Here is a 22,411-nt window from a genome sequence, read left to right as displayed (position 1 = left end):
TTTTCTCATTTGCTTAGCTTAACAAAACTGAGTGACCACCCATGTGCACACTGTTAAACATGTTCATACATGTTTGCAGGATTAAAATACTATTGGTTTTCTCCAAAGAATTCCCAGAATATTTTCACAGGAAAATAGATGCAGATTAAAAAAAAAAAAAAAAAAAAAAAAAAAGAAGGAGGGGGGGAAGATAAATCCTATTATAATGTGCTAAATCCTCCTTGAAGTTTCTCTTTTTATACCTCATATAGTTAGAGGGGTGAAAAAACCAAGCCAGCTTTTGGAAATCAAAGATCAGTATTCTCTACAGAGAAACAAATGTTTTAAAGACTAACAAATTCATCAGACTCAAGATCTTTTACAGATGTTGATATACTCTGCATTCACCCTGGTGTGGGCCGTCTTGAACTAAATTCAGAAAAACAGTGGTTTTTTAAATGACTCAGTCACATAACTTGAAAGCCTTTTTGTATTTCTTAGGCAATTTTCATAATTGCAAATTAATGGCACAGATATTGCATCAGATATATACAAAGTAGTACAAAACTAAAGACACTGCAGTAAGAACAACACTTCTACAATGTCCCCAAAAACTCCCAAGGTAATATTTTTGTAAGTAACTGCCCATCTGATCGTAATTGCTATTGCTCACAACACTAATTTTATTAATTGCCTTGAAAGTATTAATTGCTAGCAATAAGTATGTCAATAAAGTTTCTAAATTAGTATTCCTCAAATTGTCCAGTGATTAGAACAGTATTTGTGTGTTACTCATAATACAGTTCATCCCTGGCAACTTAAGCCAGTTCTATGAACTTGCAGAGAATATGGATCTTAAGGAAACCAAATGTCATAACAGATGGGTTTGGATGATTTGCTGTCTAATCTTCTACATTACAGATCACTTGCCTGTCAGTTGATAACATCAAGTTGTACAGCTGAATTATACATTCAGGCATTAGAACAGACTGCCCAGAAAGGTGGTGGAATCACCATCCCTTGAAGTACTTAAAAAATGTGTAGATGTGGTGCTTAGGAACACAGTTTAGTGATTGCTTTGGCAGTCCTCGGTTAATGGTTGGACTTGATGATCTTAAAGGTCTTTTCCAACCTACATGATTCTATGATTCTCTGATTTTATGATTTCTCCATGCTAGAGCAAAATTCCCTTTCTCTCTTCATCTGGTTGATGTTCTTACATCAGAGTTTCACAGTCAAATTAATTTCCTGTCCTTCCTTCCCAAGGTACTTTGTCTGCAAAGGTTGTCCTGTTCCAATGGGATTGTGAGTTCCAAGCTCATTCCAGCGCCAAAAGGACATGACAATGCAAATATCATGAACAGGCTTCTGCAGGCTGACAAATACACCCTTTCTAGTGGATTCATCAAGCGAGCTTGCAAACTGGTAACTATATTTTTTATCATTATTGCTCACTTTTAAAATAAATTGGACAACAAAAGGACAAATTCATACCTCTAATAAAAATACATAGCTGCATATTTCAGTTTTCCATCATAACTATTATATGAAAACAAATTGGAATTACATTCTAAAACAGCTCCTAAGCTGGAGCTATTAGGACTGAATATTGGTGTGTCACATTCAAATACATATTAGTGTTTTTAAAAAAGACATGCAATGCTTTTATTAAACATGAAAGATATGTGGTCTATAATTTGGAAAAAAAGAACAGTTACCTGTCATGACAAATTTCAGCATACATATGCCATCTTGGCTGCATAATATTTCCTAAGTAAATCAATAAATCACAACTATATAACTCTAGCAAAAATTCTTCTTAAACAATAGTAATAATGCATAAAAATTCAAGTGAATACAAGCCATTACAAAGACTTTATACACAAGAAGTTATTGTTTCAACTGTAATGAACTGTACAGCACATCTACTCTGTGCTCAGTCATACTAGGGAAAACGTAATCAGGATGTAAATCATGTGTATTATGTATCACATTCCTGAAATGAAATAACTAATGCATTGATTGATTGAAGCAAGGCCATAAAGTCATTTTGTAGAGCATTCCTTCTTATACATCCATAGACACACAGCTCATCACTAAACCTTACACTATGTGTCTAGACAGTGACCTCTATCTGTAGATCAGATTTTACAACAATTTGTCAGTATCAAAATATCCTATTTAAAGGAACCTGACAGACTGAACTTTCACATTGTCATGAATATTTGCACAGCCAAGCCACTACTGGAACGGCTTATATTATAACAGCTAAGAGAGAAATGATTTCAAAATGTGCAATGTATGATGGATTATCTGCTACTACTACTTTGTGGCAGGTCTCAGTAAGAATCCTAGTGATGAAGAGGATCGTTCAAATATTTTTATTTGATTTAATAAAGCAATTATATCATTCCAGAAGCCCACAGAACCCTGCTCAAACTCTTCTTGCTGTCACCTGCATTTCCTACTAATGTCTACTTTTCAAACACAAAAAACGAGACTCCAAAATAGTTTTTAAACTTAATTCTGAAATTTATTTCTGAAATTCTGAGGGCTTGTACCTTCAGAAACAACCTTTCTTATTCTGGCTCTTCAGCCTCACAGAAAGCCCAAAAATTATCAAGAGGCTCAAGAAATCCTTCATTCAGTCGGTGATTTACACAGACAGGCACGATGGGAACAGTCTCCCTGTTTATGCTAATGAAAGGTGGGCTGGGTGCGCACAGGGACTTGCAAGAGCCTGAGGAGCAGTACCCGTCCCACCAGGCATTACAGAGGTGCTCTGCAGACTCTAAGGCTGTTGCCAAACTTTAAGAAGTACCCAGGTTGTTCAAGCTTACAACTTATATAGTCATCTCCATTCAGTGTTTTTTTCTTTAGGCTAATTGCTCTTGTCACCCACATAGTCAATTATCTAAAGTTTAATAACTCTGAGTATGAACATCAGATGTGCAGAGCACTGGTGAAAGAGCCCTGAGACAAGACTCATCAGTTCTCTTATAAGGTGCAAACAAGATCAAGCTAACAATCAGTAAGGCTGAATTCCCATCCTTATCCTAGCAATTCCTCTCAAATATAAATTAAAACCTGCAACTCCAAAGGCTTCGTCCAGTGAGAAAGACTTCATGAATTAAGTTAGAAGATTAATCTAAATTCAATAAGCAATACTCACTATGCAGGCGAGTACTTTAATTCCATCCTAGAAGTACCCTTTTTGTTGTTGTTCCAGTTCAGATTTTATAGCTCTGAACTGAGATAAAGAATATTAATTATTAATTAAATGTTGCTCATTATTACTGTATGAAGTTAATGTGAACAGAAGAATTTGCTAATTTTCTAGCAGCATTTTGTTACTTTTGAATTTTGTTGCAATTTTTATTATTTTATTATTATTATTCTGGATGACAAATTAACCATGAAATTCAGACAGCTACTTAAGGATTTCCTGTTAGTAGTATCTCCACCTTCACATGCTCACTCTGAAATCCCCAACCAAAGTGCAATAATGCAAAGTTTCCATCTTTTCCATAAACCCCTCCTTATTTTGATACTTTAAATATTTAAACTTATTAATAAGGGCCAGCTCACGTATTCATAGATGCTTAAGTACAGGGATGAAACACTATCCAGAACTTCATCTGTAAAGCCACAGATAGTCTTCTCTGTTCTGGTTCTCACAGTAATGCCAGCATGAAGGAATCAGCAGGGGCCCTGAGTCATTCAACAGCTGAAGTAATCAGTTAGAGTACTAACTTTAGTATTCTAAAAGTGAAGTTTTTAAACCAAACAACCTAGAAGAAAATCCTGCACAAATTTTAGGTCAATGGTGGAACTCTTACTGACATAAAAGAAGGTAGGTATTTGCTGAAGTATTCTGTTCCTTCATAGTAATTCTATGTATTTTTGGAAAAAGATATAGTTGGAAAAGAAGCAGAGTCCTAAATTACCTCATCAGGAAAATTCCCACTTTTGCTTACATTGTTGCAATGTCTTTCATGGAGTGTCGGTCAAAAAAAAAAAAAAAAAAAAAATAAAAAAAAAAAAAAGAAAATGTGCCCTGATTTGTAACAAAATATTTTTTAAAGTAGCTTTTAAACATGCCTAACTATGTAAAGAAAGTGTTCTAAACACAGCAAAGTCCTCATTAAACATGATCCATGTAATTCTGCAAATATCAGTAAGAAACTTGAAAGATGTTATGGGGAGAAGCTGCTTATTCTCAGTTACACTGTCTCCAGACTTCCCTACCTCAAGCAATAACATCTACAGTTCTAGGCAGTATGATAGTGGCAGTTCTTTTCTTTCCATGTTTCCTTCAATGTACTATCTCACAGTACATGACACGTGGAGGGAAAAAAATCTCATTAATTTCTAGTGTTTCAGGGGGTGTGGGTGCATGTCCATAAAAATATATGAGAAAGTGAAGAAATAAATTAGACCCAAGCTCAAGAATCACAGAACTGAAGAACTCACTGTCACCTAAAACCTGCACAATCAAGTCCATCTGTCCTTGAGCACAGAGAGATCTTTCCAGGTTATTCCAGTATCTACAACTAGACTTTAAATCTGAACAAATTTAAGTTTAAAACCATTTACAAGAATCTGGATCTCTTCAGGTTCAGAGTTCTTAAATCTTACTTTCAAAACTATCACAGAAATGATGAAAGGGATCTATGAAAGATTCCTTTTGAGGAAACGCATATTAAGCCCTTACATATCCAGTGACTGCTGGACCCCCATGTGAAGTGAGGTGTAAGGTAACACTTTTATTAACTACTAAATATCAGTCTGTTTTCACTGCCTCCTTTCTACAAACAATTTTATCTTACATAAATGTTAAGCTTAAACTGAGTGGCACATGTTTGTTTACATACTATGATTCAACAAGTAACTCTTTAATCAGAATTTCACATTCAAATGGACAGTTGAAATCTCTGCTTCCAACAAATGAGTAATCTAAGATTGACTTCCCAACAGTCCTAGATTCTCAATTTTGCTATTTCATTACTTGCTCTTTCCCATCAAACCCAAATCCTATTGAACTCTCTCAGGGCTTTCCAGGCTGCAGTTGCTGCTGCCTGTAGCCTATGAGTACTGACAGCAAGGGTTAAATCCATGGTAAAATCAACTGGGTTGGTTGGAAATCAGGTACGCAGCAACCACTGTCCCTACCATAGTAATTCCATATAGCTCTGCAGCTCTCAAATGACTGACATATGTCGCTTCATTTCTGGCCCTCAGCAGTTCTCTCATAGCCCTATAGCTCATCCACAGAAATGCAGCTATCCTTTTTCTTTTTTTTTTTTTTTTTTTTTGAAAAAAAAAGTGTATTAGTTCTCAACTCCTGTCTTCTCTGTAGTCCATGTCCTCATTCATGCCAAAGTAAGTAATTTTCTTTTTTTATATACTTGCTGTCACTGCTTCCATTTCTTCATTTCATCCTACACTTCTTTTTTTGCTGTTATAGTTGTCCTTTTATCCTCTCTTCTAACTAAAAATTGTCTCAAGCCAAAACCACAGACACATATGTGAGCAACTTCAAACCAATCCTGAGGTCCCTGAAGTCTTAATCCAGATCCAATTTTTGCAGCTTGAGCCATCTCTAATCCCTAATTGCTCCTGTCATCTCTTTCTCACAGCCCTGGCTGTAAGCCACAATGTTTTATGCTGCTTTCTGTGCTTGGAAATAAAGTTACAATGCCCTCCTGTCTCTTCAGTCTTAAAAACATATTTATTTTCTGAATGCTTCCTTCCACTGACTTTTTCACCGAAAATTTTGTATATGAGCTGTTGTCAGCATTTTGGCTATAGAGCATACTAGCACTCATGACATGTAGCAAAAGCCACAAGCAGCATGCTGCCTTGTGGTCACTCCCCCAAAGAGAGGACACCTACGTTTTTGTATATAGTCCAAGGACTTGGATTTGCAAAGCATTTTTTCTAATTAGTATTTCTTGTAAAATATATAAACAGTCCTCAGCCTAGGAATTAAAAACCTGTGTGAGAATCCAAACCACAAAGCTATAAAGACATATAACTCATGATGTTCTCTTTTTAGTGAGATTGCACACAGCCACAGCTTCAGAAAATGGAGCAGCCATTGAAACCCAGAATGGCCCAGTGTTTTGGGATCCCTGCTAGGAGGTGGGGAAACCATTTTTCTACATGCCTCAAGAAAAACAGAAAACTGAAAACAGGGCTTTGAGATTTTGAGTTGGTATTCTGGTCACCAAGCTGGTGATACAACAGTAATATCAGCAATAAACTCCTTCTCTGGGTTATAAAGGAAAGCACTAAGAAGCATCACATCCATCCTATGTAGAGGGCAGTACCATACCTATGCTAAACATCCTTTGAAAATATCTGCCGGATAAGCACTTTCAAGATCACTATTTTTGTATTCTTCTTCACATAGATTGCTTTAGTAATTTCCAAAGATCTACAGTTTTCTGCAGTGAAAATACAGTTTTGCATCTGAAATTTTCACTGCTCTTAATATACCTTCTAACTGAAGATGAAAAAAAGAATTTGTAGTCAATTCAGTCAGTGTTTACCTAGAAATGAGACAAAAGGCTCTCTCATCACAACATTAAAATCATTACATTGTGGACTGGTTTTTTTGAACTTCATTTGGATGATTACTTTTCCTTCAGGAGTCTAATTGTGACTTGGGTAGACAAAGGTGACATTACAGTAGTCTGCAGATCTCCCATCCAACTATTTTATAAAGCTTAGGCCAGACTGTAGACACTGAAAGTTGCATGGACTGTAGAGCTTACGTGACCAACAAAGCCAGATGTGAATCCTCAGAACACTGACACATCAGCTCAGGAAATGCCAAAGGATAAAGGTTTATAAAAGTTGCATTTGTGAAAGTCAGCTGTAACTCTGTAACTTTGGAAATTTTTTTTCATAATAAAACCACTTCTATCAGAGGAAAAGAACAGATCTAGTATGCTACATATGATTAATATATTATCTAATAATTAGAGAAATGCAGGAAGCACAGTTTAGTTAAAAAAAAAAAAAAAAAAAAAAGGCAAACAAAAACCCAAACCAAACCAAAACCAACCACAAACCAAAACTTCAAAACAACCCCTAATTTCATTAATTGACTAAAAAATTGGGAAGGTAGTTACAGAGCTAAGCAAGACTGTTTACAATGGGAAAAGACTGATCTTTCCCCAAGACCAAACATTATCAATAACTCCAGGTACAATTGCATGAATTAATACTATAGCTCACAGGCAAGACCTTCAACATGGGTGCGGCTTCACGGGTGCTTGACACAAAATAAGCAGTAGTCCTGTTGAGTTTCTTCTGTCTGGAGGATCTGATCACAGACATTGCCCAAAGTAGCAAAAAACCCTTACTTTTTTACAGTGTAATAATTTTTCTAATTTTAACTACCTTATATTGGATTTATAATGACATATGATAGTGCAGAATAAGTTCAAATACTCCGCATAGGGAAGTACATTAAGAGTATTCTTACTCAGCCTTTGGATTTCAAACACTTGACTAATTGATAAGAAGTGACTGACACTCTAAGACATTATACTGGCCTAAACAAAGAACAAGCAAGGAGAGAAAACTGAACTCTTGCTGGTGGAAGCAGAGAACACAGCATAATTTGGTTTGGTAAGCATTCCAGGTGAAGATGGTGAATGCCCTGCTTCCCCCTTTAGTTAGCAAATGCTCACACATAAAGGTTCATGCCAGAGCCATTCCCTCTTCTCTCTCTGCCCCCAGTACTTATATACATGCTAACTTTATAGAAAAAATACAAGATTACATTATGGAAACACTTTCTGTAACACTTTCTGTAAGATTCACGACTGTGTCTATTTTATCTGGTATTTAGAAACCCAAGTAATGTTTTACATAACAACAAAAAATACAGTGAACCCTGAAAATTAAACAGTCATTAAAAATAACTTTTTATGCTTATTATTTTTCTTCTCCCCCCCCCCCTTTTTTTTTTTTTTTTTTTAATTCTCACTTAAACCCAGTTCCAGGAGAGCTTTATTGTTCTTTTTAATAGAATCTAGTCTTTTCTTTTATCCACTTCCCAAGAAAGACAAATGAACTTTACAATGACATAAGCCTACTGGAGTGACACTTAAAGCTAGATGAAAAGCAGAGTGTCTGATTTTGGGGATTTTTTTTAACATTTAACATTAGTCAAAACTGAAGCAGGACAACAAAGGAAATTGTAGTTTCCAACACTGCAGATCTAACAGAAACTGACTTTCTCATGAGCTAACATGACACTGAGTTTCACTGAGCCCTTTTAGAAGCTACCCTTTGCCTCTCCTTGACAGAAAATCAAAAATACTCTTTTCCCCTTTTCTGCCAGTTTTGCTGGGGGCTCCGCCACAGGGCTGGGGCACATGAAGCTGACAGGCTTCTACAGTATGGATTCAGTTAAAGTCATGCCTTATTTTCAGAAATTGCCTTTTTTTTTTTTTTTTTTCCAAAAGATGTTATAAATAAAGTATTTTGAGTAAAAAGAATAAAATAATCTGCCTAGGTATTATGAAACTGCCTTTAATATCATGCTTGTGCATTGATTATTTCACGTCAGTTTACTAAGGGCAAAACATTGGACCCCAAATCTGGCAGTAAGAAGGATGGGAAATAAGTAAGATGGGAGATAAGAGAGAAGACTATCAGTTGTAAATTCCACAAGCTGTGAATGAGGCAAGCAATATCAGGGGTGCAAATCTCAGTTTCCTGATTAAAGCATGTCCTAACAAAACTTAACGCTATCATCTGCCTCAGCCCCGACATTACCATGAGTGTCTAGAAAAATCGGTTTACTCATGTTCTCAAGGGAGGTCCAGTAGTTTTACATTTCTCATTGCCCCTGTACTGTTCATTTAAGACATTAATTATCAGTAGAACAGAACTTTCAGAGCTACCAACACAGTTAGGAGGATATAGGCTTTGAAGATGGAACATGAAGATGGAAAATTCTGAACTAAAGCATCTCAAAGTGGGCATCCAATATTTTTACACCTTAATGTCACTTTGATTCTATTCCCTGTCTGTAAAGTGAGGATAACAAAACCCGGCATCTTGTAGTTGACAGATAAAAAGAAATTAATTGCCTGTGGAGTGCTTTGATACTGGAGTACTGAATAACACAGAGAAACCCATGAGGAAATTAATAATTCTGTCTTCAGCACAAGGCTGAACAGTGTGTAGGAACTGAGGCCTAGAACTGCACAACGTGCAAGAGGAAAACAAAGCAATGAATGGTTGTTGGAAAAGGAGCATTGAGTAGGGAACGTCCACATGCACCTACTCCCAAGTTGTGATGCAGATGACCAGCATGGCCAGACTAATACTCTCTATATAGAGAACTTCATGATAATGTTGCCTCAGTTTTTTTAGTTCTTGATATTCCTACATTTTAATGCAATTTCCTATACATAAAATATAAACATAATCCAGTGCTAAGTAATACACAACTCTTATTTCCTGTCCAGATTAAACATAATGTCTTTATAGGACATCCTCTTTCAAAGCTATGTTTTAAAAGTCAGTGAAGGGCAATGAATGAACTAGCTGTGGTCCTACATTGCTTGAATTATCTGCATCCAGATTTTGGAAAAGAAAAGGAAGTAATAAATTTTGCTTGAACTCACCACACGTTTTAATTGCACAGAACTCCCAAGGGGTGTTAGGGTCAAGAGTGTAGCACCATGGTCTCAGCTTGCCATCAGGATTGCGGCAGTAATTATCATCAAAGCCCTTGTCAGGATATCTGCAAACCACAACGAGAAATGTGTCAGGGAAGTCTTCCTGGCAACGCTTCACTGGCTTGTACAAGGTACCTAAAGGACAACCTTCGGCAGAGGCAAACAAGAACCAGTTCCTATTAACCTTGGGTCTGATCCTGTGATATGGATGCAAAGACTCTTTTAAATTATTAGAAAGTTAATAACATAAAATCTCTTTAAAAATACGCAGCAGAATCAGACCTCCACTGAAGGGTTTCCCTGCTGTGCTAATGCACAGGCATACCGGATGGGGTAACTCTGCTAATTGCTACACTTGTGCTCTTGTGTCTGTCAACTGATGACCAGTCTCTAAAGCCACTCATTTTTTTTTAAACTGCCCAATTAAGTGTGGATTATATAAACACTGCTTGGCATGCTGGACTCATTAAGAAAACAGGTTTTTCAGTGCAACAGCCCTGGGTTCAAACTGGAAGCTATTTTGAATAGCTATGTTACTAATGATAGCTCCATTTTTGTAACAGAGCTCATTCTAGGTCATGCCCTCATTTCAAGCATTGGGGGGAAAAAAAGGAGAAAAATAAGGAATTGACTTCCATCTCACTTTATCTCATTAAGATTTCAAACTATTGTGCCATTTAATTGTTTCCATGTCCCTATTGCCATCACTGAACAATCAGGCAGGTATTCAAGATAAGGAGGCTCTTTTTGTATAAAAGTGCTGTAGTAACATCTATAAACTAAAAGAGAAGGAGATAAATGCATACTTTTTTTTTCTCCAGTGAATACAAATTGTCTTGGATTTCCAGTTTTATTGAAACATGTTTGTAAAAGAAACAAAAAATAGATTACCCTTGAGGGAAACATGAAAAGTATGTAAGAGAACAATAAAGTTAACTACCTGGGAACCTGAACCCATTTACAACTGCAAGCAGATGTGTTCTGTACAAGCAGAGGAAAATATGATTTACATGCATATGTTCTTCCTAGGATGCTTTTTCTGTCAAACAATTATCCCAGTTTTGATTCGTGTATTTACAACTTGTTCTCCCATTCCTTGGGGAAAAAAAACAAACCCACAGGTTCCTCCATCTATACAAGGGACAGGGACAGGATATAAGTGGAATTAAAAAAAAAAAAAAACAAACAAAACCACAAAAGACAAAAAAAAAACCCACCACAGCCTAAACAACTCAAAAAATCCACCACTAAGGAAAAACCTCACAAAACTGAGAATTTAAGGACAGTAAAGAATGTGGTAGTTTCAGATCTAGCAGCAGTGCCCTGTTTTCTGTTAGGTAGAAGACAAACTGTAAAGGAACACACTGTGTCCAAGGATTTCATAAGAAAACAGTTAATGGGTTTATAACATAGCAGAAAATGAGATGGATTTGGCCACCCAGTAGGTGCAGTGATGACTTTTGATGTTGTCAGCACATGCTCCATGTCATGTAGCAATGGAGAGTTCATGGAACTACCCAGGAACCAAGGTGAGTCCAGAAATGGCAAGGTATCTGCAGTTCTAGCTCTCAAAAAACATTCAAAACAACTGGGGATGTAAAGAATTCACTTTCTAGAAGGTAAGTGTCTTTCACAGCACTAAATGCTCTTTCCTTCCTAATACTATATTATATGGTTCCAGTATGACACAAATGTTTTGTTTGCTAACTGAAACTTAAGTAGAGATGTAACAGTTCTTCCAGGATCAGGCTCTGAGTGTCTCTGTGGGATGAAGTAGTGTCCATGAACTGTCTCTTTCCACCTAACATAGCTATATGCCCTTATCTAGAGCAACAGCAGCCTTCCTAGTCACTGCTTCTTTCGACAATATTCAGGCATGCTTCTGCCTCCCTTCATATCCAGCAAGCAACAGTTCCTCAGTTCCTACAGAAAAGGCCAACTAACACTTTTAAGACACAAATATTAGGGAAAAGATGTGCAACAGGGCTTCAATCTGTTCCACACAATTCAAAGTGAGGTCATGGAGGATTCCCTGAAAGCTCATCCCTTTGCTCTGCACAGTGCTCCTTTCCCGGCATGCTTGAGCAGAGTTCTCTTATATAGAGCCAACAAAGAGCCTAAGGTTTCCAAGATCTTTCAGAACCCTATATATATCTTCCCGCACCCCCACCCCCACCCTTGAAACTATAGTAGCTGTACTCCACTGCTGAAATTGAAATGAAGCATTAAGATACACATCTGGTGTCAAAATCAAGACTTTTTCTCAGTTTCTAGGGTGGAAAAAAAGAGTTTTAGACAGAGATAACATTTATTCTTTTTAAAGAGACAGGTGCTGATATTTAGCTCTGCTGGAGCTTTAGTGTCTAAAATTCTTCACCAATATTTCTTTTCCCCTTTTTGTTTTAAAAGACATGCAGAACTAGAAACCTGATTTTGTACAAAGTAAATGCTCATACAAGAGATATAAAATAGAGTATTTTAATAAAAGGATACCTGCAGTTGTTAAACTCTTATACCACACTTCAATCCTACCTTCCTGCACATAATTAGCACCTATTTTTACAGCATATTTGATATTAAGCAGAAAATACGAGCAGAAGAGCAGAAAACTCTTGCTTCTTTCTGCTGCTTTATGCCTATCTAAGTCACTATCCTCAATGGTCTTCTGCAGGAGCGGGCTACAAGCTCGAGCACATTCCCCTCAGCTAACTGATTGCCACGCATGGCCCTAGCTTCCAGCCCGCTCCTGCATCTCCCCCTTCCTGTTGCACAAAAAGAACCTTTGAAACCGAATGAGTAAAAACAAGGTATAAGTAATAGAACAAATAAAAAACCAACTGAGACATATTATCAGTGTCAAAATAACCCACTGTCTCTGTTCCGTACAATTATACAGTCTTCCTTCCATACTGAGACATAATCCTGCCTGTGAAGAGTACATGAGAGAACTGGAACTTCAGAATACAATCCTGTATCCACTAGTAGCTAAAACCGGGTCATGAAGAAGCTGTTTGAGGGGATTCCTACTGCTACCTTGAATTACATCAGTAAACAGGTATTATCAATTTTCTTTAGTAACTGACCTCTGAAGGGAATAAATGTGGAACAATTCATTGAGGTGACAAAAAGCGAAAGTGAGTTGTATTCACCCTGAGCTGAAAAAATTGTCCAACAGCAGATAGACTGAAGCATTTGAAAAATTTACTATTTTTACCTCTCTTTCTTCATTATTGTAACTGATGAATCCATGTATGAAAATAAGTTTAAATATGCCCGGCTAATCCTTCCTGGTTTCCAGGTTATTCACATTACCCCTAGATGATCTAGTATAAGCCTCTCCAGAGATTGCTGTGCTTTAATGGATCATTTGTTCCAGATCTCCTCTCTTATTTTCAGCATAAATGACTATTGAAAAAGCCTAAGCAAACCAAAGCCCACAATGTTTTTAAAAGCTAGTATAATCAAAATATAGTTATCACTACCTTTAGTGACCATTCCATGAAGTTAATTAACATCAGTGTATTAGAAAGGTACTGTACCCCAGTTACTCTTCTGAAAGCACACAGAAATCAATTCATTTTGGAAGGGCCACTTCTTCATAAAAAAGCATTTTTATTGCGGTCTGAAAACTATCAAGAAGACATTTTCTGAAGGAAATCTTTCAAGGAGGAATGCAGTCATTTGTGAGACTGCAGTTAGTCTGAAAAGTCATTCTGCAAACAATACAAAATTAACAGACAGAAGAAATTTCCTCCTGACAGCAAAATGATCATTGTTTGTACCCAGAAGCTCTATAGACATTTCACTCCCAAGGAATAAAGTTCTGACTTACTCTAGACTGCACAGCAAGCACATGGCAGAATTCAGAAACAGATTACCTTCCCAGTCTGCTAATACAAAATATTTATTGTAGCAGAACTATGGGATAGCCTGCTATTATTCATGAAGATCACCTGAGCCAAGAGGAAAGAGATGTTATATCACATAAACTCCAAAACTTCGGATCCTTAATGTTTTACTGAATAATCAGGCTTTCTAAAATCTACCAGCACACGCATTTCAGAGTATAAAAATGATGCTTTATTTAGTGGAACAGTTAAACATATATAGATACTTTCAGTGGAAGGTCTCAATCATTCTGAGTTCGTTGATTCTTGTAATCTTCCTCTGGCACTTTAAGTTTATACAATCTGCTACATACATGGAGATCATCCAAAATCCAGAGTAAAACTAAAATGAAACTTTAGTTCAGTTTAAGAGAAGCACAAAGGCTCTCCTGTGTGGCCTAAACCCCCACACAAAATCCTTCCAAAAGGATGTATTATAGATGACCCTTTGCGGTCGGGTGAATTTTACCCTCTAGGACAAACCCTAACAGGGATGCAATTTGTCTTGCTATTTCTGACTCATCTTTTGGCATTATGTATACATGTCTAAATTTTTAAAAAAAGAAATAAAAAGTATAAAATCTAAATCCATCTGCATAAAACACTAAACAGAACAATGAACTCCTTTCCCAAGCTGAAAAACACTAGTGGGCAAATGTTTTAGTCAACTTGGATACTTAAACCTGATTACAAGAGAACACCATCTACAGCTTTAAAGCTGTTTATTTTTAAAAAAGGAGCATACTCTGACTTGACAATGCTGGAAGTCTATATTCATTAGTTGTGTTAGGAACTCTAACACAAAACTATGACTTTAATCTTTTACTTTGTGATTACTTTAAGGTATTTTAAGCTGACTGAAGCTGCATAACAACATATACAGAAACATTCAGAGGTTAACTTTTTACTGTCAATGAAGTTAGGGAGGGAATTTTGATCAATTAATGCAGCACATGTGCATCACTACACTACACAGCCATGGGATGTCGCACAACTGCACAAAACAGCCTCTAGTCCCCATCCTGCATCTCCATCGTAACAGCAGCCACCCTGCACACACCATGGGCCAGGAGCACAAGCCACTAAAACTGGTGAACTCCATAAACTTCAGTTCAACTAACGCTGATTTTGCCCAACTGGTTCCAGAACGTGTGTAATTTTCAAATTATAACCACATGGATTTGTTTGGGAAGGAGGAGAGGTTACCTCTCTGGACGAAATTTGTGCTTGTGTGGTCTCTGAAGATCCCAGCGCTGACACTCCTTGCCCGACTCGGTGTGATCCATTGGCCCTCTGTAATTCTCTCCATTGCAGGTCATGCATTCAACTAGGAAAAAAAAAAACAATAAATAAAGGTACGAGTATTTTATTACACTGATGACTTGTAGCACCCAAAAAAAACCCAAAACCAACAACAAAACTAACAAAAACCCCAACAACAAAAAAATTCAGTCATATCCCTGGTGTTATAAATTGAAACAAACCTAAAGAGGTATAAAAAAGTGATCCTTTAGCTAGTTTGATATAGGAAATGTCCTTTGGAATAGAATTGCATCTCTTTCTCAGATCTAATACAAATGCTTAAATCTGATATCACTTTATAGGACACTTATGGTTTCAAGGCAGGTAGGTGAGAGCTGCTAGAGGCATTCATTGCTCCTAGCAGATTTTTAATCTTACTTATGTTTAGCAACAGAGAGACACATATCTAAGGAAGGGGTATTTCTTAGAGGTGATATTTTCTAATTAAGTAACATTCAACATTCTAAATCATTCTAAGTCATAGTATAATTAGAGCACAAGTATAGAATAATGGCTGAATCATAATTTCAATGAAGTAGTCTGTCTTCCTAAATTCCCAGCACTTTCAGCTACATATGATACTGTTTCTTTTCGATACTAATTCTTTTTGGCAGCTTAAACTATGATACATTTTCAGCTCTGGTTTGGGAAAGTGGGGGGTGAAGGGAAAGTGAGCAAAAGCTACCAAAGGGATTTGAAATCACTGTTGAACAAAATATGCTTCATAATTTAGAATGAGAAGTCTTAAAATATAAAATAAATTCACCATAATCATCTATAGCCACATTTCTCAAGTTCCCACTAATTAGAGTAATTGTAATGAAGGAGCACTTAGTAAATACTAATTTATGCAATTACATATCTTGCTCTTCAGTCCAAACCTCTGCTACCAAAGTCTTCATCCTTCAGTGAGCTCCAGGTCTTATCCCATTTGAAGCTCACTTAAATTGGTGTTTAAATGTTAACTTCCAATAGATTTTCAAGCTACTTGTAAATCATTCTGTTCCTCCTTCCCTCCCCTTCTCTTTTCTTCCCCCCTCCACTGCATAGCTATTGCACATGACACATAAGTAGGAAAATTAAAGGCATCCTATCTTGAGAATGTAAATGAGTTGATTGGAACTGAATTGGCTGATTAGCAAGATATAAGAGCTTAGTTTGGAGGTTAACAGAACTTAAAAGTCAACAAATGCAATCATGCATGCACATGAAGTGTCTCTAGAATTCTGTGACTTGAAAGTTGAATGAGACTTGAGTATTCATTTGAAAATCCTAATGCATGTTTAGACTGAGCTTTTGTCCTGTAATTCAGTATCTGTTTTTTCATCCAAAAAATGAGTTTATTTTACCATTGAATGTCACTAGATGATTTTGTCACAGAGTAATGCTGAAATCGTTAATGGATTCACTACGGACTAGACAAGTGAAAAAAAGGGTACGGTTGTGCGACCAGCACAACTTCATTGATCCAGCTCCACCATGACCTGAAAAAAAGCTGCAGAGCATGAAAGCTTGTTCAAGTCTTCCAGGGAACTGGAACATAACAAGGTCTCCTCTTTCTCTAATAACTTGTCTTGCTACTTGAGTTATTCTTGCTGAGAAATCACCTATTCTTCCTCCAAAGTCCATGAGCAAGTGTCACTGAAACTATTGGAAATTCTGCGTACCTGCTGTCAGCAGAGAAAAGGCAACTTTCTGTGTGAGCCGTGACGGGTTACCTTGTGAACAGAGAGGGATGTCGCAGACCTCATGCCGTATCTCCGGGCTAGTGGTGAAGCACCAGGGCCCTCCCTCTTCCCCTCGGGGGTTTCGACAGTAGTTTTCCCGCAGGTCTTTACCCCGATAGCTCGAAGGCAAAAAGCTAGTTTTAAAATGACAATCATTACAGTATAAGAGCATGCAAACTTTGGTCTTACTCATATTATTTTTTACAAACAGAAACAATCACATTTCTGCTTCCTTCTCCCTCCCCCCTGCCTAAACAAATGCACACATCCGAATATCTGTCCATACACAAATACACAACTTCAGTAAGGATTACTCAATCAATAGCCTAAAACTGGGACAATTTTTTGAGCCTTAGCTTGCTCTAGCAAGTATTACTCCCAACCCTCAGGCATCCAGAGCCAGCTATCTGATGCAAAGCCAGAGGCAGCAGCACACTCCCTGCCAACCCACACTGCACGCTCCTTCGTGAACTCGTCCCTGCTCACACAACGGTGGAAGACCCTTGGACAAGAGCGAAAAATTTATTGGGTGCATAGGGGGAAAATTCATTGGGTCCATAGCCATGTCAGACCTGCCTTTCCTATGCATGCTGTGCACATGTAGCAGGCCTGGCTGGGCTTAGTGTGCACCTTCGACCTAAAGCCCACAAGCAGAGAAACCTCTTCCAGTCACTGGTGAAGCAGCAGCCACAACTGGGCATCAGGAGCATGTGAGCGTGACCCGGAGGTGTGACACACCACAGCCAAGAGGCTTTCACCACCCAGAAACACAGACTGCTTTGCATTTCAGCATCAGGAGTTTCTCCAGATCCCACTTTAGCTGTCTTGCTTTATGTTCTGCCACAAGCCCCACTGTTGCCACCTTGGGGTTTGCTACTTATAGATCCACTCATCACTGTAATTGTACAAGTCAAGTCATTTAACAGCAGCCTAGCTGACTTAAACTGTCCAGGGTCAAAGGTTTGTGTTCTTAGATGTCTGTAAAATTATGTGCTTACCTCTAGAAAAAATCCAGAGATATATGTAGGCATGTGTGTGTATATATATACGCATATTTATAGATAAAAGTGATACTAGTTATTTTTCACCACAAACTAGAGAATAGCTAACATACTAAGGAGCCCAACCCCAGAGCTGGTCTTTTCAATGGCACTGCTAGAGCTCATGACCATGCTCAGGCTGCATATCGCAGACAAACCCAGTGGCACTTCACTGCCAGTTTCACTGCAGTGATGCTTAAACAGCAGCTAAATCCCTGTGGTTAAAAAACACATTAAATTCAGAGTTATGCTCAATTCCATGAAGATTTTTTTTTTTTTAATTGAAAAGTTGGGCAAAATACATAGAGGATAACATAATACCTATAATTCAACTTAAAAAAATTACATTTAATTTTTGAGCTAACATTTGTTTTGGGTCTTTTGCTGCAGCATATTTAAATTCTAGTGGAAATATCACAGATAAAGTGCACCTTTTAATCTGAAAATGCCTAATACTTTATTTTGGGTGGTTGTTTGGGGTAGTGGTGGTGGTGTCTTGTTTGTTTGTTTGTTTATTTCATTTTGGTTTGGTGTCTTGTTGTTTTTTTTTTTTTTTTTTTTTTTTTTTTTTTTTTTTTTTTTGAATCACCAAGGGGATTCAGGTGTATCTGTATTCTAGATGAGGGAAAACAGGAATAAAAATTCACCTGATTTCTTTTAGAACACTGCAGAAACTTGCAACTTAGGAAACTAAACAAAGCACTTGGGACAGTCTTTATACACAGACACTGATTTAATTTATATACAAAAGCAGAAGAGAAATGTATGGTTCCTGCTGTCCTTGGCAAATTGTATGTTACAAATTAATAAATAAAAATTAAAACAGAGAGAGAAAGAAAGAGAAAGAAACAAAAATAATTTTATGACACTTTAATCATGTTTTCTTCCCATTAATGAAATCTTTGAACTAACTGAAGTGGAAAATACCTCTGTTAATCACATTGTGGTTCTAGTCAATGCAATGTGGAAGCTTTACTTAAAAGTGCTTTTCTTATTTTCACTGCTTGAAGAGAATAATTTTTATGTCATTACTGCTGCCTATAAAATTGTTGCTTCTGTTTTTCCTCTGTAGTCTTGTAATATAAATCTTTCAGATTTTTTTTTAGCTAAAGACAACCCTAAGCAAACTTGTCTGATGGGACACTGCAACCTGCATATGCGTTAATCTCATATGTCAGTGCATTTTAAAATATTCTATTCAATTTTCCTGCTGGAAAATCTTTCTGGACATTAGAAAATATAGGGAAAAGGCATTTGAAATTATGTCAGATATGCTGTCAGAACATTAAAAGAAAAGAAAAAAAGTCTAAATGAACAGCATTAAAAACTCAAGATGAGTCAGATATACAAATGGCTTCAACAAGTACTGAAGCAACATTCTTGAGGGAGTGAAGACATACCTGCAGTAAAGATCCACCCAGAAATGGAAGACAGAGCCACACCTAAAACTGTGTGCCAATTTAGTTCAACTGTATTAGGTAAGGGAAAAAAAGAAAAAAGCCAAAAACTAAAGCCAGTAAGGGTAAGGATAAAAACAGATTCAACCACAGCAAGTATCATGGAAACTAGCAAAAGCTTCTGCAGTACCAATCTACTCTTTGACCATTTCTCTTTGAATCTTTTTTGCATTGGCTTTATCCATTCAGATAAAAAACCACCTTGGAGGTCGTGTGTGTGTGTGTGTGTGTGTGTGAAGATAGTCTTGTAATCTCTACTGGGGTGGAAGGGATGGAGACAGAAATAATGGAACCCTGATTTCAGCTGGGAGTCTCCAGGTTCTACTGAAATACAAATAAATACAAATACATTTTTTTAAGTACAAGTACAAGTTTAAAGTCTGAAGTTATTTCATTTCTTTCTAGAAAGATACTGAGAATTCAGTATAGTATATGAAAAAGGGATTTATTTTTCAATGTCACTTTGTGATAATCAGATGTTGAGAAAAACTGACCTAAAAATCTAAGCCTTTCATACTAATAAGTTCCAAACACACCACTACTGTCTGCTTCTTCCCATCTCTCTCATGTCTCTGATGATGAAATCATATTTTCTGATGTTGAAAAACAAAATTAGCATGCAGCCACCTCATTTATCCAGTGACCTTTTAAAAATTAAACTTATTGCACAAGGCAGGAGAAAAGTCATTCTCATAAAATTCATCATAGAAGAGTGGCTGTCCAAATGTATTAGATAAAACTGTGTATGTTGTATATTAAAATGCAATTTAGTGATAATATATACTATCCAGACACTTTTCTTTCTTTAATTATATAAAGTCATAGGTATATCATATAGAATAAATGCTCATTCTTGCTTAGGCTGTCATTATTGAGAGTTCTTTCACTTCTAGAAGATGAGGATTGTATACTTCCAGGTGTTGAGCCTCAAGAGTTCATTGCTGTGGAAGCTGATGGTATTTATCTTATGTTCACAATTAAGTAGAAGTCTGGTCCCACACTGAAAAACAAACACACTACCATCTATATTATAAGCAGCCAAGTCTAGTCAAGTCCAAGCCTGAGGCTCAGCTTTCTAACACATCATAAGAGGAGAGAACCCAAGTGTCCTTTGCCTTTTAATGTTGTTCCAAGATATCATCTTGCACACTGGATAGATTTAGTCAGGACAGGACTAAGCAATCCACAGCCCAGCTCCTCACTAGCAATCTCCAGCTTGACTCCTCCTAAAAAAAGTGCTGATGCTGGGAGTCCAGAGCAAAAGACAGCAACGTGGATAGGGAGCTTATGGGTGAGGGTTTTGGCTCTTAAGGGTTTATGATCTAAATGGTGAAAGCCAATACAAAAAGGTTCAAAGAAAAATGGTCAAAGAGTTATAGACCAATACTTCATAGTCCTTTTGCTAGTTTCCAGTAACGTTTGCTGTGGTTGAATCTGGTTTTACCATTAATCTCACCAGCTTCTTCTCTTTTTCCTTAGCCAATATATTTGAACCAAGTCTACTCTCAAGGTGTAGATATGGCCTCAGTTCCTCACTACATCTGGTCTTAAACTCAAAAGTCTCATACCTACTGCATCAGACTTTATTGCTTGCATGATCTGAAAACAAAAGGGTTTCAATAATCTGTTCAGTACTGCCCATATATTTGTTGCCTAGTCTAAGTGTTTTATAGTGTTTAACATATTCTGCAAATAATAGAGAATTAATACTGACTATGCAAAATGTAGTAACAATAAGTATATGCTGATCAAATAGATGGGCTAATACCCCTAATATCCCTCCCTTCCTAATAATGCATTTTTTTTAAATTACCCATTTCCTGGGAGTCATATTGGAAAACAGTGATAACCTTCCAGACCCCTGGCTGCAGTTCCACAGATGTTTTGTTTCTGTCAGTAGCTAAGAGATCAAAAGGATATTAGCAGCTAAAAAAGCTGACACAGGAAAGAAAGAGATTCAAAGACACAGGCTGGCATTAGGAGAGACTTCTTTGGAGAAAGCCCAAGAAGGTAAGGATTTTCTGAGCTCTGGAGAATGGCATCTCTGGGGGACAGGCAAGAATATACCTAAGAGATTTTGTTGACTAAAGTCAGTTTTCTCATAAATTCTTTTTCTGCTAATAAGTCAAACCACGCTTTATGGAAGCTGTCTGGACACTATTCCCATTGTCTCTGCTCCTGAACTCTTACCTGTGCTCATGGGGGATCATTGAATTCCAGGCTTGACACTGGATACCACTTTTGGTAACAGATATCGTTCCTTTGTAGTCTGCTCCTTTTCCAATGATACAATTCCTGACATAGTCTATTGAAATAAAAGGGAAGAAAATTAGGGGGTTTGTTAATGCATTTAAAATTTGATCTCATCATCAGTTTTCACATTAAAATAATATTTTTGATAGCCTTTAAATACTTCATTATTCAAAATACTGTTTAATTGCCCGTGTACATTCTTGTCTTTTTTTCAAAATACTGATCACTAACTTCCCAACGAAAGCTACTGAAAATATTTCCAAGGTGTCTGATTGACCAAAAGTCTATATCTGAGGACTTAAATCCCCCACTCATTAATGAGGTAAATAACAACAATATTAAGTCAATAACAGTAATTCATAAAACTGAGCTTTTATGTAGTAAACTGAAGTAGCGATTCTGACTAGGACATAAGGTGGCAAGCAAAGATCTAGGTTGGAAAACTGAGTAAGAGTAAATATGCAGACAAACTTGCATGACACCAAAACCAGGATATTTGTAAATAAAATTGTAGGATACAGCTTTCCAAATGCATAAAACCATCCCATGCCCAGGATGCTCCTAAAGCCAAAAAAGTCACTGACTGGCCTCAGCCTTTTTTTCCCCCTCCATAGCTGGAAAAAAAATAATCAGTAAATAAATCAGTTACCCTTCTTTTCATACAGATCAAACGCATGGTCTTGCTTCTTTCTCACACCATTTGTCAAGCTGTTGAAGGATAACCAATGGCACCGTTTTGTAACTCTGTCATACGCAAAGGCCCTGCAAAGAAAATCTGGATGAGAAAAAAATCTGTGTGGTTTATAATAATGACACATGGCCTGCCAAGGACCATGCAATGACATCAGATTTATTTTTACTAGGAAAGTCAGAGAAACAGTCCAAATTACTATTTAAACCCACAACTGTGCTGACAAGAACAAAGAAACAAAGAAATTAAATTGATGTGGCCATTACATTAAATACCAACTTGGTTGTTCACACTAATCTAAGAGTTCCCTTGTCATTAGAGATCTTTATTTTAAAACTGAGATAAATGTGACTGAGACACCATTTGTG

The 22,411-nt window shown here is 37.0% G+C and overlaps 1 protein-coding gene across 3 annotated transcripts in view; it reads right to left on the bottom strand.

The window, feature by feature from the left end:
• Positions 1-22,411, bottom strand: part of HGF (hepatocyte growth factor) — a 61,024-nt gene that overhangs the window by 21,729 nt on the left and 16,884 nt on the right. For 2 of the 3 annotated variants that reach the window (XM_040595831.1, XM_040595829.1), the window contains exons 3-7: positions 22,002-22,114; positions 21,290-21,404; positions 16,594-16,736; positions 14,780-14,900; positions 9,633-9,751 (exon numbers count right to left, since the gene is read on the bottom strand). In XM_040595831.1, coding sequence (XP_040451765.1) covers positions 9,633-9,751; positions 14,780-14,900; positions 16,594-16,736; positions 21,290-21,404; positions 22,002-22,114 — 611 coding nt within the window. The remainder of the gene's footprint in view (positions 1-9,632; positions 9,752-14,779; positions 14,901-16,593; positions 16,737-21,289; positions 21,405-22,001; positions 22,115-22,411) is intronic. The other variant, XM_040595830.1, reaches the window with a different exon arrangement.

This window comes from Falco naumanni, chromosome 5 (assembly GCF_017639655.2).
Source record: "Falco naumanni isolate bFalNau1 chromosome 5, bFalNau1.pat, whole genome shotgun sequence".
NCBI lineage: Eukaryota > Metazoa > Chordata > Aves > Falconiformes > Falconidae > Falco > Falco naumanni.
Note: the sequence above shows the minus strand (reverse complement) of the source record. Positions and strands in the feature narration are given on the sequence as shown.